Here is a 16,764-nt window from a genome sequence, read left to right as displayed (position 1 = left end):
TATATATATATATATATATATATATATATATATATATATATATATATTACTCTTACTGTATATGATTACGTGAAAAAAATAGAAAGCAAATATACATTAGTGACATTGATTACTGTTTTTGTCAGGCAAATGTGATACTATGTATATTTTGGAAAGTTTAGAATTTAATATTTAGAGATTATGTAGAGGCATGAGTCTTTCTCATAGAGTGCATAATTCTTAATTAAAATTTTCTTATTTTTTTCAAATATGGTTAAAATTACCTCGGGACATATGCTTCCGGCTCACGTCACAGTCACTATCGCAATCGCTTTCATCAGAAAAGTCGGACTCGAGCTCTCGCTTGGATACTCTTGAACGTTTCGTTCGACGGTTGAATGGTACGGGCGAATCGTCCCTTCCATGCAAGATGTACTGTCCGGATCTTCGAATTGATTGATCCGGATCCTCGAACTCCTCGTCCTCGTATGTGCGCTTTCGCTGTCGTCGCTATCATCACCATGAACATAAAAATTGTATTTTGTACGTTTTATCTAATTAAATATCAATAACCTTTATTCGCGATGTGAGAAAAGTGTGAGAAAAGATTCGAATTGTAACACAATTATTTTCGATACTTTTTAAATATATTACAAAATAATATACAATATCAATTATTTTATTGCAATTTACAATGTACATTTTTTACAATTTATAGTCTCTTTATTTCTATATTTTGCGGAAAATATTGGAAACTTTACGTTAAATTACGTTTAATTCTGCCGTCTCTTCGCATTAGCTACTAAAGTCTCGTACGTATTATGTCGCGCAATAGACTCTTATTACAACTCACCCCAAGTTCCTTTACCTCAAGATGTAAGGATAATACGATACCCTAGCATTTATACTACTGATGGAATCTCTTTACAAATATCTTGTGATTCTTAAGAGATATAAGAACGAAGGTAACAGAATAAAACACAAATATATTAAATGTATATTATATAAAATTAAATATTATTGTTAAAGCAGTCGAAACTATTTTAGTAGCGCCCGATAACTCTAATTGCGACGCACCTTTCGATTCTGAGCGGCATCGGGTCGTCTATATGGCGATCGTCGGGACTTCCTTCTTCCTTTACTACTACGATGTTTACTATTTCGTCGCCGTGACGTAGTTCTTTTCCTATATTCGTAGATATTAAACAGAATAAGTAATCGGTAATCCATTTCAATTTTTTCGTCTTTCTCTTCAAATTCAGCATTTTAAAACCATGTTAGATTTCTTAATAATGATAGATGGCAGTCTATCATTATTAATCCATTAGAGATTGTAAACGTCAATCATTTATAATACATCTCGATAGATCTCATTTATAAAATTTACACGTACAACACAATTGAAAAAGGCCACAAATACATTTGTCCGTATAATAGAAATATTACGGCGTACTTGCGCTCTTGCCCTTGTGTTCGACGGGAAGATTCCACGTCGCTGATAGGTGCTTGCACATCCGGTTTTGATTTTTTCTCTTCACTTTTCTGATTGTTTGTAGCCGGTTCCTTACTAACAGGTGGGTTAGAGACAGAATTAGGATTTAAAGTAGCCAATGTTTTATAACGACCACTCCGATGCCGTAAAAGTCCAGCATTTACTGCATGCTTTAAAGCTCGATGTACCTGTGTTATAATAGCTATTTATAAGATGTTTATAACAGATTGCAGAAACGGAGACACAATAAAATGTCAATAAGACTATGAACCTTTTAATTAAAGTTAATGTTATACTCACCTGCAGCGTCAAATTTTTAGACGATATGTTGCTGTGCCGGATAAAACTGAGAACTTCGCGAGCTGATGAACCTTTAGTGTCGCCAAGATTTGCCACTGCATCTAGCACGCGAGCCATGAGTCGCGGATTCGACGGTCGAACCATTTTATAATTTCGCAATTCACAATTCACTCACACACAACTGCTGCTTGACTATTCCTAATCCTTTTGAATTTCTCTATCGATTAAATTTCAAGTTATCTCACCACATAAGGAATAAATAGTACGGGGGTACATTTAGTACCGAATACTAAACAATTACCAGCAAATGGTGTTGGCAAGTTTTTGACTAAAATAATTATTGTGTATTTTTGTATCTTTGGCTTTTTCCAGTTATGACATGACATCTACATTAAAAAAAAAAATATATATATATATATATATATATATATATATATATAATAATTTACGATAAATCCTTTCATGTCCATTTTGCGAATTGCAGAATCGAATTTTTGATCGAATTTTTGATGCTACTCTAAATTTCGAGATTGATATGCCACACCTACACGCATATTACCTGACAAATTACCTGACGAGCCAAAAGACATCCAATCGCTTTTCTCAATGTGACAAATTGTTCTGATAAACCAAACCCGTAGTAAATGCGGGTCGTCCTTAAGAGCACCACGAATTTCGTTGAGGCATCAGAGGCATGCCGTCATTTGTGTCGAAGTTGTCGCCGAGATGTTCGTTGTCTCCGAATGATATTCTTCGTCTGTTTGACGATGCTTATTTTTTCTTTTCATCAGAACGCAAATATCCGCAGTGGGGTATATACATTATGCATACATTGAAAATTGAAATTCAATGAGTCGTGATTAAGACATGCGCGCGTATTCAGTATAATTTGGAATTTGAGATTTATTAAAATTGCATGATATATTTTTTATGTAACTTGGAAATTAAACAAATTCCCCAGAATGATTTCTATACTTATATATCGATAATATGATGCTAGAAACGCGCGCGCGACAATCGATATAGGTACATTTTACCGCATTTGTAGCATGGAAAATTGACGTTGTGTCATCCCAACCTACAGCTTTGTAACACGAAGTGCTATCGGGGCATACGTCAGTGTCAGGAATTTTCGCGGTACCATGGACTCGAATTACAAATTAAACTTTAAGGAATGCCTGCTACACGTACGTCTTCGCGCGCTTTCTACGCGTACGTGTGTTTGTTAAGCACTGTGTGACTTATCTATTCTGTGCCATTGACAAGGATATGTTGTGTGCACATGACTTACTGAAACATATTTAATATTCGTAATATAATGAAAATATTTTGCCTGAACAGATTCTTGTTCTTCGACTGTAAGATTGTAAGAACGAGACATTTTAAAATATTTCAAAGATTTAAAAAAATTAATTTACTTTGGCAGTATCTCTTAAAAAACCATGTAAAGGTACCAAACGCGTCATCTTTGTCGAAAGCTCTCTAACATTTCGTCACACTTTCATTTAAACATGTTTAGAAAGCAACCATGTACCATAATTTGGAAAATCATTTACACGAGTGACCGTTTTCGCAAGACGCGTTGATTTAATTAAAATTTAAATTAAACGAATTAAAATCCCTGCTTTCGATTTACGTAAACACAAACGTTGCTGATAATCAAGCCATCCCAGCAATCATCACGTCGCGAATGGCACTCACTTTTCAAAGCGTATCTCGTATTTACATGTGTATAGCTGTTTGCATACGGTGCGGTTCGTTCGCTTTCAAACGTCTTTCGCTTCAAACTATTTTCGAGGGAATGAATGAAGGGTAGGTATGTGTCGCACAAGCAGCGAATGTTATACGCATAAACGTCAAGATTTACCGATTTATCGATTTACCGATTCGATATCTATCTATTTACTACGCGTTATTGCACATCGTTACCGAAAATCGAGCAACGCAAAAGTCAAAAAGGCAAAGTCTAAAAGACGTCGAGGAGATTAAAGAGCTAGTTCTTCGCGATCTTTAGACATTTGTGTTGTGCTGTTTCGAAACATCGATCGATCAAAGAGAAAAATGTCACAATGGCAAGATGAACAACAAGTACAGAAATGAAAAACTAGATGTTTTTAAATTAAATTTAAACGAGAATTTTTATATTCTCGTTCTATTCATTATGCACAAATAGTTCCACATTTTCACCATTACAGCTTGCCACATAAATTTCTGAAGCTAGTTTTCGCGCAATAGTAATATTTGTCCCAAATTAAGGCATCACGTACAGAAACGAACAATAACTTAACGGTCCAATATACGCATTTATCGAGCAGACAGATCCACGGTTCATACGAATGTAACGTAAAATTCAATAGCGTTATTAAACCTCGAAATACACACCGTTATTTTCCATCTCGTTTACCGCTAAAAAAAAGAAACGTTCGTTATGTGCTCGGATGCCATCACCTATAATGTATTATTTATAGGATTGGTAACCAAATCTTCTAGCTCTCGATATTTCCGTGTATATGTATACCATATTTCTATTAAATTTAATTGTACCTTTTAGTAACTGCGTTACCAATATATTCTAATCTCATTTTTTTTATATAAGCTTATAAAATTTCATTAAAAAAGCTATATAATAATGCGTGTTGCAGGATTTTCTTTCTTAACTCTTATTAATGTTATATTGATGTTTACTATAGTGCGAAATATCAAATGGTCCTGTTGTTAAATCGAACTGACGAACGAATTCATACACGAAGAAAGTAAGACTCCGACCTCACGAAGCTAACATCATGAAGCCAAGAATCCTGCTCGTCTTTGCCAATCTCATTACTTCTATCTTTTTGTAAGTTCGATCTACAAGAAACTCTGTGTTATATTTTATCCTATGCATTTCAATGATGTCAGTTATATGCGGAATTTATTTAATTCGGCGGCAATTCGTTAAACGATTTATAAAGTAAATAATTATGTATTCGTTTATGTGTAACGATGCAGTCTTCTTTACAAAGGACAAATAAATCCAAGAGCACACTTACTTATATTGTCTCTTGAATAACTCATTCGTATAATTGAAAGTCTTCTTTCTTACATGCATACATTAAACATTAAACAAAGGCCATTTTTATATTTAAACGGCTATATCAAGGAATACAATTAATGTAAATTCATTGCGGATATCTTTTCTCCATAATGTTGCTCATTGTCAGTCAATCTTACAATGAGATTAATACTTCAATTAACTGCAGGTATATTAACAATAAAAATTAATATAAAATTACGTTTTGTTGGAAATAAGTACTTACAATGGAATTGTTGGAAACAATTCCTTAAAAATTGTAATATTTCTTTAAATTTCAAATCAAATACTTTAAAGCGAAAAGTTGAATTAAAAGTTCTATTATTAATTAATTAATTAACGCTACAAATAGTGCAATTTCTTTGGGAATATAAATCTAAACAATTTAATTTAAATTTAGAAAATTGAACCACATGATAAGCAAATGCGGCTTTAACGTTTTTTAAATACGGTAAATATTATATATGATTCCAGCTTTATTTAGCTTTCTCCCGAATGACTTTTGACCGTTTTAATTGCACTAGCTGTATACGCGTACAGTTGTATGTATTAGGTATATGGATCGAGATATGTTCACCAAGATTTCAGGATTCTGTGGCCGAGTAAGCAAAAGTTAAGCATGGTTTACTCCATATTTATCATACGTATTGTGTACGCGTATATGTGTGCAGAGTGAATCGGTAACGCAAGCTAAAGAACTAAACTGGAATATGCATGAGATATGGAACATGTTATTTAAAAAAAGCAAGATATTCCGACTAGTTGCACACCCTCGGAAACCGCTAAATTTTAGCACGTTATTAATGCAAATCAATCAATCAATCAATCAATTTGCTTGTCACGTGTCACGTATAATATAATTTAACTCTTTGCGTACACTTCGAATCTTTTGTGTGTAAAACGCCGGCTTTTTCATCATTATTAATTAAAATATTAACCTGAACGACGTAAAATATTAATATTTATTTTTTAAATGCTAAGAATGCTAAATGCTAAGAACATATAAATGTATTTCATCGCGCTGTAGAATTTTCGTGTTACAAAGTGAGTGTTTCTTCCAATTAATAAAATTAATCTTATCAAGCCGCGATTTACTCGGCTAGCTGGTAAAATTACGACACTTGTTTTAGAGTGGCCGCGGGTGCAAGAACTTCCGTCAGACAGCGGACGCAAAGCAACAACCACGGTAACATTAGTGACCTATTGGATAATCTACTTCGCGGTTACGACAATAGCATTAGACCAGACTTTGGCGGGCCCCCGGCCACTGTCGAGGTCGATATTATGGTACGCAGCATGGGTCCCATCTCTGAGATGGATATGGTCAGTCATATTTTTCGTTTATCTCGCAGGCAATCACAAAATTTGAATCTGCCTAAATTGTGTATACGCGAGTATATAATATAGGGAATCGATTTCAAATAATTCAGGAATTGGCATATAATAAATAATGTATTATAAAAATAACACCTTAGCATTAAACGACATAGAAAAAACTCGAAAAACTAATTTTAATTAACGTGTCAAATTCTCGATTGTAGATTTGTACATATTTATTAAAATGTATAGACTATATATGAATGATGATATGGTTTATAATCAAAATTTGAAATTTCCTGCAGACGTACTCAATGGATTGTTACTTTCGACAATCGTGGGTCGACAGACGTTTAGCATTTCAGGGTGGTAAGGAGACGCTCGCTCTGAGTATTTCTATGTTGGCACGGATCTGGAAACCCGACACGTATTTCTACAATGGCAAGCATAGTTACCTGCATACGATCACCAGCCCGAATAAATTCGTCAGACTTTATCAGAATGGCAGAGTACTTTACAGTTCCAGGTATGTTTCAATAAATATCTCGATTCCGTAGATTAAAACCATGCATAATCCATGAAAGATCTTATAAATTTTGTCTTTTAAGAAGTTATAACTACAAGGTGTCAAAAATAATAAACTTCTTATAATCTTGGTATAAAGTAAGAGGAAAATAAAAGGAAGAATCTCTATATTATTATTTATAACATTCGAATATTATTTAACGTCTGTTCATTAGCCGCAGTAATCAAGATACATCAACAGTATCAATACAAAAAAATCTTGTCGTACCTTCAGTGCTTTATCATGTTAAATTTATTTTGGGTTGAAGTACATATAATTATGCGAAAGGTTTAGTCTTTCTGTCGTCTCATATATGTTACCTCTATTACCATAAAAATATTCTTTTAAGAAAATCGTGAAAAGCGTAATGATGTCTATTGCAAAAATGTCTGAGATTTATGATCGGAGAAGATCGGAACTTTATCTGAATTTTATCTCTTATTATTGCTAATCGCTTATAAAGATTTTTTCTCTTTCGAAAAGTCATGTAATCGAACATATTACAATTGTACTCTGTCAACTTACGGATAAATTTTAACTATGTATATGGTTTTGAAAATTGTGTAAAATTAAGGGAGATTAACAGTTTAGATATTGCAAATCAATTTAAAAATAAAAAATCAACTTGACTTGATATTCCTTTTGATTTCTATTCGCTGACATATCTGTTAGTAATGCAAAATCTCTATTTTTTAACAAGGAGAAATAGAGATCGTGCACGTAAGATAGAATTTTAAGCAAGTATGTCAGTATTCGCTCGACACCAAATCTCTGCAAATCTTTTCTCGGCAACGTGACATATGCAAGGTCTGAGGTATCTCGAACTCAAGGGTTAATTCTGCCGTACACAATAGATCCAGAAGACTAGGTCAAGAGAAAGGGAACAGATTAACAATAAGGAGATGGTTGTATCGCTTCAGTACTCCTTTTGTACTTGTATTTGATTTATATCAATAACAAAAAACAAAGTAGCCTGTATGATATGTAACTTGAAGGAAGAGAGTGAAAAATCTATAAGCGCTCTTCCATTTAGCCCCTTACTATTCCATATTTTTACGTTATAAATTAATAAGATAAAATTATTGATTTTGCTACCATTATATCTTGCTTCTTTTCACAATTGGAAAAATAAATAATTTTAATGAGAAAACTATATACTTGACTATTCGTTTAATATTAAGTTTGCTAATCACAATTTGTAACAGCCAAAAAATTTTTTAAATAACAATCGAGTGAAGTGTATAATAAGAATACCAGCTATCTATCGTGATAATTACATGAAAACTGTGAAAACTTGACAAGTCGAAAAAAGGGCAGATTTTATACAGCAGTTTATATTGCTGTCTCATCTTAAAAAATGCAGTTTCTTTGAAAAACGAGGTCTTATATATATTTTTCTCTGACCGACTGAACCCATACCCATTTGGACTGGAAAATGTTGTGATCACGTCCGTGGTGTTATTTACTCGATACTTTATTAGTCGCTGCCTTTTATCGACCATCGAGATTTATTTAAACCAGGGAGAATAGGGATTCGCTGATTTCGGTATTTTCGAAATCTAATGGATAAATTCTGATCAAGTTATAAAAAACAAATCATATTTGGAGATATACATTATATCTATAATATATTATCGATATTATTATAATAATACATGTAATATTAACAGCTTCGCATAATTTGCTGCTGATCTATCAAGTCTGACGTTTAAACACGAAATTATTTGCACTACATAGAGAGAAAAAAATTATTTTATTATGTATTATCTCAATCTTGATTCGTGTTCTATAGATGATAACATTCGTTCCCAAAGTTAGTATCTTATTGAAAAATAAAAGTATTGTAAATTTACAAATATAACAATTCTTTTATTAATATAATAATTTAGTGTTGTTTTATGTTTATAAAATAAAAAGTTATAATAATAAATAGTAAATGGAATTATTAGCAGGTAGTAAAACAGAAAAGAAGATAAAGTTTATAAATTTAATTTTTATAAATTTATATCTATAGATTTTTAGATTTAGGAAAAAGAATTATTTGATTTCTCTCTCTCTCTCTCACTCTCTCTCTCAAATATCAATTCCAAATAGCATACCGATGATACATTTAAATGTTAATAATTGGCTGTAACTTGACTAAATTGAATCAATTGTCATAGTTTTACCAATTTTTATTTCGCAATTTTTTATCGCATAAAGTACTAGATATTCTGTATGTTGAAAAAGGAATTAATTCTTATTCTGACTTGCGGTTAAAACCTAGAATTAACCAAATCGCATGTTATAGCAATGAAAAATCAAGACTGTATCATACATACAAGTTCTGCACCTGTAACTACGAACGCCGCGGTCAAGTACTATTGTGATATTTGCATTTAAATTAATGCCACTGCAAACACCTAGTTGTTTTATGGAATCTCGCGATTAATATGCAACGTTACGTATTATCAGACTGATCAAGAATTGTATATCCGTCAATACTCATTTTCTTTATATTTTGAACAATAATATAAACTTTTTATTGTTATTTAATACAATAGACTTTCGAGCGAGTCTTGTGCGGGATTACTGTGGCAGCAACCCATTTTTTTTATTTACATTCTCAACGAACCAACATTATCATAATTCAAAAATTCGAAAACAAGCAAATAAATGCATATTACTAATAACTGACGAAATAAATACAGGAGAGAGAAAGGGAAGTAGAGATGATCTAGTCTAAAAAGAGCTTTTGGATCATATCAAGAAGTGCATCGAAGACGGGCCGCAATGCATGTATGATCGGAAGTATGAGTTGCAGTATCCCGTTGCATTTTCAAGAGAGGGAGAATGTGAGAGAGAGAGAGAGAGAGAGAGATTCAATTTCGCGAGAGTATGTCAAGCATGAAGTGTACACTGTACCGTGCAAATGCTCTCTCTCTCCCCCTCTCTGTTTCTCTTTTACTTTCCATATCGATCGATAGATCCTTCCTTTGAAATACGCCGAAATTTCGTCTATATCTCTGAAATGGCAAACGAAAGACGTAAAGCCTTTACAAAAATTGTTAATATATACATACATATAATTATATATATAATTATATATATACTCGTATAGCGATAAATCGAGAACTCAAGAACATTTGTGAAAAAATAACTAAACTTGTCTTTGCATTCTGTAAAGATGCGACTATATCTCGTAAACATCGGTTAATTGCTAATCCAGAAACTATCGTTCAAAACGCGGTCGTAGCTTGTTGTGAGATAAAAAAATATCGTTCAATATATACATATACACGTATAATAGTGCACAACTGAGAAGCCGCACTTCTCTTCTGTAATTCTTGCTTGAATGGCGAGAAACTTTTCGAGAGTGACTTTTGCTTTTCTTTTTCCTTTGACTTGAACAACGTCTATTCGGATCAACTTTTCGGATTAACTTTTGTCATTCGAATGTTTACCCGAGAAATTGTAAGTCTAACTCATATCTTTCAGAGCATTCAAGCGATAAGCAAAGAAATTTCTGACAACATTGTTAGTTTTTTACGATAGTTTATGCTTAAATAAAAATGTATACTTATATAAATTTTAATCCGTTTATTTTATTAATTTCTTCAAGAATAAATGTCTCAAAAGACATTCGCTCTTACTATATTGTGCTTTATTGAAATTGCAACTAAATGTTATTACAATCTGATTTATCCTGCGATCATTTACCATTGTATATGGATCTTCTACTATACTTACTACTGTTTTCCATTCTATGCTTTGATTTTTCCTTCACAACGCTTCTTTTTTTATCTACCTTTTTTAATTTTTTTTTTAATTTACCAAAAGAATCGAGAACTTGTCGTCGCGCCATTGCTATCTTTAAAATTATCCTGAATTATTTATTTTAGGGCCGTGTTTAAGTTTACCGCTCGGTTAATTCTTTTCTCGCGTATCCGTGAAAAAAGTTAGTCTTTCTTCATTCTTTTAATCTCATCCCATTCGACTTGGTTTTATCTCACGCTCCTTCGACCGTAATCGTCATTATTCATGAGGCAGAGAAAACTTGTCATTATAAAGGAATAAAACTTTTGCTTCTTTTCACCGATATTGTCAAGGAAATAAAAGAGAAAGAAAGAAAGAGAGAGAGAGAGAGAGAGAGAGAGAGAGAGAGAAAGAGAGAGAAGAGAATGTTTATTGTAACGTAGAATTATGAGTCTCATTAGAACAGTCATCTGTATAATGCGTGTCCTACGTAAGTTTAGAACACAACTTTAAACCTCTCGTTGTGTCTTGTACAAAATGTATCATTTCAAACTTTCAAAATATATTTAACCATCCATAATGTGCAGAAAGTTAATTAATTCTCTTTGATTATAACAAATACTTACATATTTTAAGATTATAATGTACTTCTAAAATTACAATTCTTTTATAACAAATATCACGATGCAAAGTAATTCGACAGAGTAAATAGTATTAATCTTAACGAAACTGTAAATTCTACACATCAAAAGACTATCTTAAAATTATTATCAATATTTCAAATAAATTCAGAAACTTCTGATCATCTATAATATCTAATGTAATAAAAAGTCAACAATCACTCAATATTTAAGGTAAACTAGACACTATAAAGCGCGCGCCATTTATTCTCGACTATTATATTTACTTATTCACGCATACACGCATCAAGATAACCAAAATCAATCTATAATATAATAATCTGTCATTTATGAGTTACTTACTCTCGCAGTACGAAGCCAAGCGAGAGAACCAATCAACATCGCGCAAAAAGGCCTCAATTCTTCGATAAAAAATAAATTAATAACGTGCCTTTTTCAAAAAGTGGAATTACAGAAAACAAAACTCAACAGAAGCTGAATATCAATATATGTAAATAATTTAAATCAAACTCGATTAAATATACAGCCACAACAACATTTGTTCGCGCTTTATTCGGAATAAAGTTCAGATTAGTACCTCAATAATCGGGAATCTTTTCTTCAACAAGTCTGTTGCTGAATTTGATTTTACCGGGATTAAAAAGCAGTCCCTATATACTGACACGGTACCCGAAAATCATTCGAGGCAAATTGCCCGAGGTCTATCTTCAGCAAAACGCGGTCAATCTCGCAACACCTTTCGTGCCGTCGAGAATGTCGAGATATGTAAGAGAAATATTCAATCTGTGACTTAAAAAAAAGCCTAAATCCGAAACTCCAGTAAAAGGGAATTCTTGTCTTTTTTTCATGATCTATATTCTTAAACTCTCGCAATTTTTCCATATTATTATGTTAAACGCATGCAAATATTATAGAATTTTTTACTAAATATATAACAAACAACAAAAATAAAACTTTAATCCTTAAAAAATTGCGAGATATAACGGAAGTTGAGCTGTCGTGCGCTCTCACGATATGAGATGTGAAGGTATAAAAATAAACGCATACCTGCTGTAAATTTAACGATAAAGCGAGTTGTTGAAGTACCAAAGTGATGAATCCATAGATCGTTTTATCTCTTTTGATCTTAACTTTACCGAAATTAAAACGCAGGGTGATAATTCAATGAAACTCAAAACAATTTACGATACTAATCTCTTATGCGTTTTGCATTTGCATTTGACCACAAGCAAAGTATAATACATAATATTATTGAAATTTTGTTCAAACTGATTGAAAATTGAAATATTGCGTAAAATGAATGACAAGATTTCTGTAGTAAACAACTATTTTCATTTAATATACAGAATGTTTAAATTAAACTTGTTCTTAATATATGACTTTCGAATTATAAGTGATTACAATTTTAATTTTACTTAATTTTAATAGAATTTTGTATAACGACAACAAATTTAATCGAAAATCAGTTGCAGATGTTTTTTTATAGTCTGTTATACATTATACGTATCGAGATTATAGCATTCCAAAATTTGTGTTAAATTGTTTATGTCGTTTCAGACTTACGATTAAAGCAGGATGTCCGATGAATCTCGAAGATTTTCCAATGGATACACAAAGATGTCCGCTGCAATTCGGCAGCTGTGAGTTTAGTAAATTTATTTGTTCCGTGACTCTCAAAGATATTTTATCGTTCCTCTTCTTTTCGCTTCTGCTTCCTTCCTTCAGCGACATTCGGATTGTATCAGCAATCTGCGATAGAAAGATTTCGAGGATCAATAAAATAACGGGGATCATGCAGGCTTATTCGTTTCTTGTGTAATTTTTAATATCGTAAAAAATTATGCGACATTTAGCGTACTTATACATGAAAATTAGGTTTAATTACATTTATCAATAGATATCAAATTTATTATATATTTTCTTACTTATTTCTTTTATTTTTAAATAAAATCGTATATTTAAATTTTAAATAATGAAGCAGCGAAAGCCAAGCGTGCAATTTTCGATTGTCAGCTACCATTTGAGACGATACGACGATCTTTTTGGCAATGCGAAATTAATCCACTTACAGTCGGCTACACGACACGCGATGTAATCTACAAGTGGAACAGCGCAAGGCAAGTCGCTATAGCAGAGGATATGAAGCTGTCACAATTTGATCTGGTCGCCAATCCCACTGCAAATCATTCGACCGCACCGGGTTTCTCGCATGGTAAGTGCAATGAGACCGCCTGCAAACGAGATCAAGAATATACGGCTTATCAATATTTCTTCTAGCGCTGTGAATTTAGTACATTTAGTACAAAGAAGCAGAAAATGGCAATTGAGAATCAGAGAAGTAAATATAGTGCTAAGACGTCGATAAAAATCCAACTTTAATATACATATACGTATACAACTTACAGTTAGTAAGTAGCAAATGATGAGCGAATGAATTAAAGTAACTTAACGCGAAAATTGGGAACTCTACAGAAAATTCGGTCAAGGAAGGGTAAAAGTAGCGTCGAAAGTCGCATAGAAATGACGACTAATTGCAGCCTTCTCTAAAAGGCGACTATATTACCTCTCTCTTTCTCTCCTTAAGCTTTCGTTGTCCGTTCGTGTAGGCGAGCAGCGCAGAAGATTGGGTACTACATAAATTTGTCGGCAAATTTTAATTGATCGAATTATTGTATTATCGATTAGTAAACGACAAACGCCGCGGCTGCCTCTTGAGTTGATTGTGGAAGAACTTATCGAGGAAATCTGCTTAAAATCGTCAAGTCACATCGACCCAGAAAGATATTCTTATAATAATTTTAAACAACAACATTATAGCAACAATTGCTTTCCGACATGATGCTTCGTCGCGATAAAAATTACATTTTATTCTAGTAATAAAATATCATGAAGTTTGTGCAAATAATCGATGAATAGGAAGAGTGCGGGACTGGCAGTCCATCCTTCGATAAACAAAGATACAAATGTTTTTAAAATATTGTACTCTACAGAAATATGTAGTTAATCAGCGTTATATTTGTTGATTTATTAAGCATGCAATGATACAACTACAAATTAAACTTGTCTAAGCCACTTTTGCGTGTCTTGTATTTAAATCTCTTGACGTAATCACTTGTAATCATCTAAATTTCTTTTAATTTGGTAAAAGTATATATATAGCGACGTTAAAAGCACGTTATTCTTAGCTTATAAATATATGTCAAATATATTTCAGCGGAATACTCGATGCTCTTGGTGTACTTCCATTTACAAAGGCACATGGGTAACTTCCTAATACAGGTATACGGTCCTTGCGTCCTGCTGGTCGTCTTGTCTTGGGTCTCATTCTGGTTAAACAGAGAAGCTACCGCCGACCGAGTGTCGCTAGGTAAGAGCAGCTATTCCATTGCTATTAATAATTTAAGTGTTCTTTGAAACCTCCACCGTGTGTGTTACAATCTACCATACGATCTACCTTAAACATGGATTTTATCATACTTTTACAACAGATATGTGTACGGTAAACGTGTGTAAGAGAATATAATGCAGTGCGAGCAAAATCCATCAAAAGGGATCTATGCTAAACCGCAAGCGTGAAAATGCACAAGCCGCATAATTTAACATATGCAACGCTTTCTCAACACCACAACAACGCAAATGTGCTAATATAATTTCTTTGGCTTTATTAAACTTATAACTTTTCTTGTAACGAAAATCAAGCGAGTAATGTGTCTTTTTTTTTAATTTATATCATTAATCAGACATTGTGTAATAAACATTGACTGGTCTGAAAATTTTCAAAACTTATATTATATATAATAATCTCTTTACTGTTGCAGAATTCAAATTTCTTATCAAGTGCCATTTTACTCTATATTTATAATAGCTATTTATCATGTTATATTTGTTATCGAAAATGTTATCGAAATACGACAAAGAATTTCCAAATAAAACAACAAATAATAAAAGAATAATAATAATGAAGGACTTTTGCAAATTGAATATCCGGATGTAATAATTGAAATTAAATAAACAACTGTAATTATTGTATTTCCCTATTATTCACTAAAATTCAAGATAAGCTTACTGTTCTAGAATTTATAATTGCACAGTTCGATTGTCACGTTACATCTTGTTTCAGGCATAACTACTGTATTAACAATGACATTCTTAGGACTCGAAGCGAGAACCGACCTGCCTAAAGTTCCTTATCCCACTGCTCTGGATTTCTTCGTCTTTCTCTCGTTCGCGTTCATCTTCGCTACTATAATACAATTTGCAGTGGTGCATTATTTCACCAAGTATGGATCGGGAGAGTGTTACTTTATTTCTGATCTAAGCGATACTGAAAGTTCAAACGAAGAGGAAGATGTAACTAGAAGACTAATAAAAAATCAACCGGTAAATATATTGTATCATATATATATAGGCTCTTGGATTAAAAAGAAGCGAGAAATTTATTCATTTCTTCCTATTTTTTCAAGAACAAATATAAATGCTGAAAGAGAGAGAGAGAGAGAGAGAGAGAGAGAAAGAGGCATGAATATTGAATCAATAAAACCTAAATATAAATTGAAAAAAGACAAGAAAATAACGTTCTATCAGATTTAGAACATTCTACCTTTCATTTCCAAGTAATATCATGGTATAACTTGAAATGTTTAGTTCCAACGCAGGGAATGAGAGAGAATAATGGTTCCAAGTTTCAACTTCCATAACATTCCATAAATATTGTTTTAGGCCCGTCGGAAGAGTTCCGCGAGTTCTACTACACGAGGACGTGGCAATCGCAACTTGGCGATAAATGGCGACAGTATGATCGAAGTGATACCATTGTCAGCGATCTCGATTCCCGATAGGGATCCAGCGGTGCCTGGGCACTGGCAAATATCTTGTATGACCTGCAGCCCACCGCCCGCGCCGCGACAAATGCCGCCACAGCCACAGCCACAGCCGCCGTCATCCAAGCGAGCAACGTCGTCCGCGTCCAGAAGACGACGTCGGCGAACTCCCAGATACAACTCGGTATCGAAGATTGACCGCGTCAGTCGTGTAATGTTTCCCCTGTTTTTCCTGACCATCAATCTTTTCTATTGGTACGCGTATCTCTCGCGTAGCGAACGGATCCACTATTACAACTCCAACACCGCGTGATAGGACCTCCTGCCTCAAACAAGCGAGATATTGTGAAGATTATTTAAAATGATTTGCCAGCTAAAAAAGTCAACCGCGCAATTTTCCTAGCTCTAATACTGAACAAGGACAAATCTTTATTTTTATATGCGTCAATATACATATATATTCGCATATAAAATTATAAATTTATAAACTTTTATCTCACACAACAATACAGATTATTTTAAGTGATAAGATTTTATCAAAAAAATATTAAAATTTGAGAGAATGAAAGTGAAGGGTTTCGAGTAAATGCGGTGTAAGTATTTGTTGATAATAACGTGGTAAAAAATGGACGTGTCATACCCTGATGTCCATTGTAAAAATGAATATGGAGAAAATGACTGATGAAGAGATACGTACCAGCATAAAATATACAGGCCACAAGAGCTAAACTTGGCTAAACATACCTAACAAATAAGCAAAGCAAATGCACCTAAAAATTGAACGAAAAGAATGTTATCCTAATATGTATAATACAACTTTATTTACTTATTTTCTAAACCTAATT

At 33.0% G+C, this 16,764-nt stretch overlaps 2 protein-coding genes across 3 annotated transcripts in view; one reads left to right on the top strand and one right to left on the bottom strand.

The window, feature by feature from the left end:
* Positions 1–2,361, bottom strand: part of LOC112465126 (pre-mRNA-splicing factor CWC22 homolog) — a 3,008-nt gene extending 647 nt beyond the window's left edge. Inside the window, exons 1-5 of the mRNA XM_025032528.1 lie at positions 2,343–2,361; positions 1,772–1,941; positions 1,433–1,659; positions 1,057–1,165; positions 264–489 (exon numbers count right to left, since the gene is read on the bottom strand). Coding sequence (XP_024888296.1) covers positions 264–489; positions 1,057–1,165; positions 1,433–1,659; positions 1,772–1,941; positions 2,343–2,361 — 751 coding nt within the window. The remainder of the gene's footprint in view (positions 1–263; positions 490–1,056; positions 1,166–1,432; positions 1,660–1,771; positions 1,942–2,342) is intronic.
* The window catches only part of LOC112465091 (gamma-aminobutyric acid receptor alpha-like), a 19,670-nt gene extending 3,052 nt beyond the window's left edge, over positions 1–16,618 (top strand). The window contains exons 2-9 of one of the 2 annotated variants that reach the window (XM_025032467.1): positions 4,462–4,607; positions 5,972–6,128; positions 6,464–6,684; positions 12,657–12,739; positions 13,171–13,311; positions 14,314–14,466; positions 15,220–15,479; positions 15,819–16,618. In XM_025032467.1, coding sequence (XP_024888235.1) covers positions 4,555–4,607; positions 5,972–6,128; positions 6,464–6,684; positions 12,657–12,739; positions 13,171–13,311; positions 14,314–14,466; positions 15,220–15,479; positions 15,819–16,232 — 1,482 coding nt within the window. In that variant the 5' untranslated portion in view covers positions 4,462–4,554 and the 3' untranslated portion in view covers positions 16,233–16,618. Of the gene's footprint in view, positions 1–4,461; positions 4,608–5,971; positions 6,165–6,463; positions 6,685–12,656; positions 12,740–13,170; positions 13,312–14,313; positions 14,467–15,219; positions 15,480–15,818 lie in introns of both variants that reach the window. The other variant, XM_025032466.1, reaches the window with a different exon arrangement.
* Positions 16,619–16,764: the final 146 nt, after the last annotated feature.

Source organism: Temnothorax curvispinosus, unplaced genomic scaffold (genome assembly GCF_003070985.1).
Source record: "Temnothorax curvispinosus isolate PA1 unplaced genomic scaffold, ASM307098v1 QBEX01014901.1, whole genome shotgun sequence".
Taxonomy (NCBI): Eukaryota; Metazoa; Arthropoda; class Insecta; order Hymenoptera; family Formicidae; genus Temnothorax; species Temnothorax curvispinosus.
The sequence above is the reverse complement of the archived record's forward strand: the minus strand, read 5'-3'. Positions and strand labels throughout refer to the sequence as shown.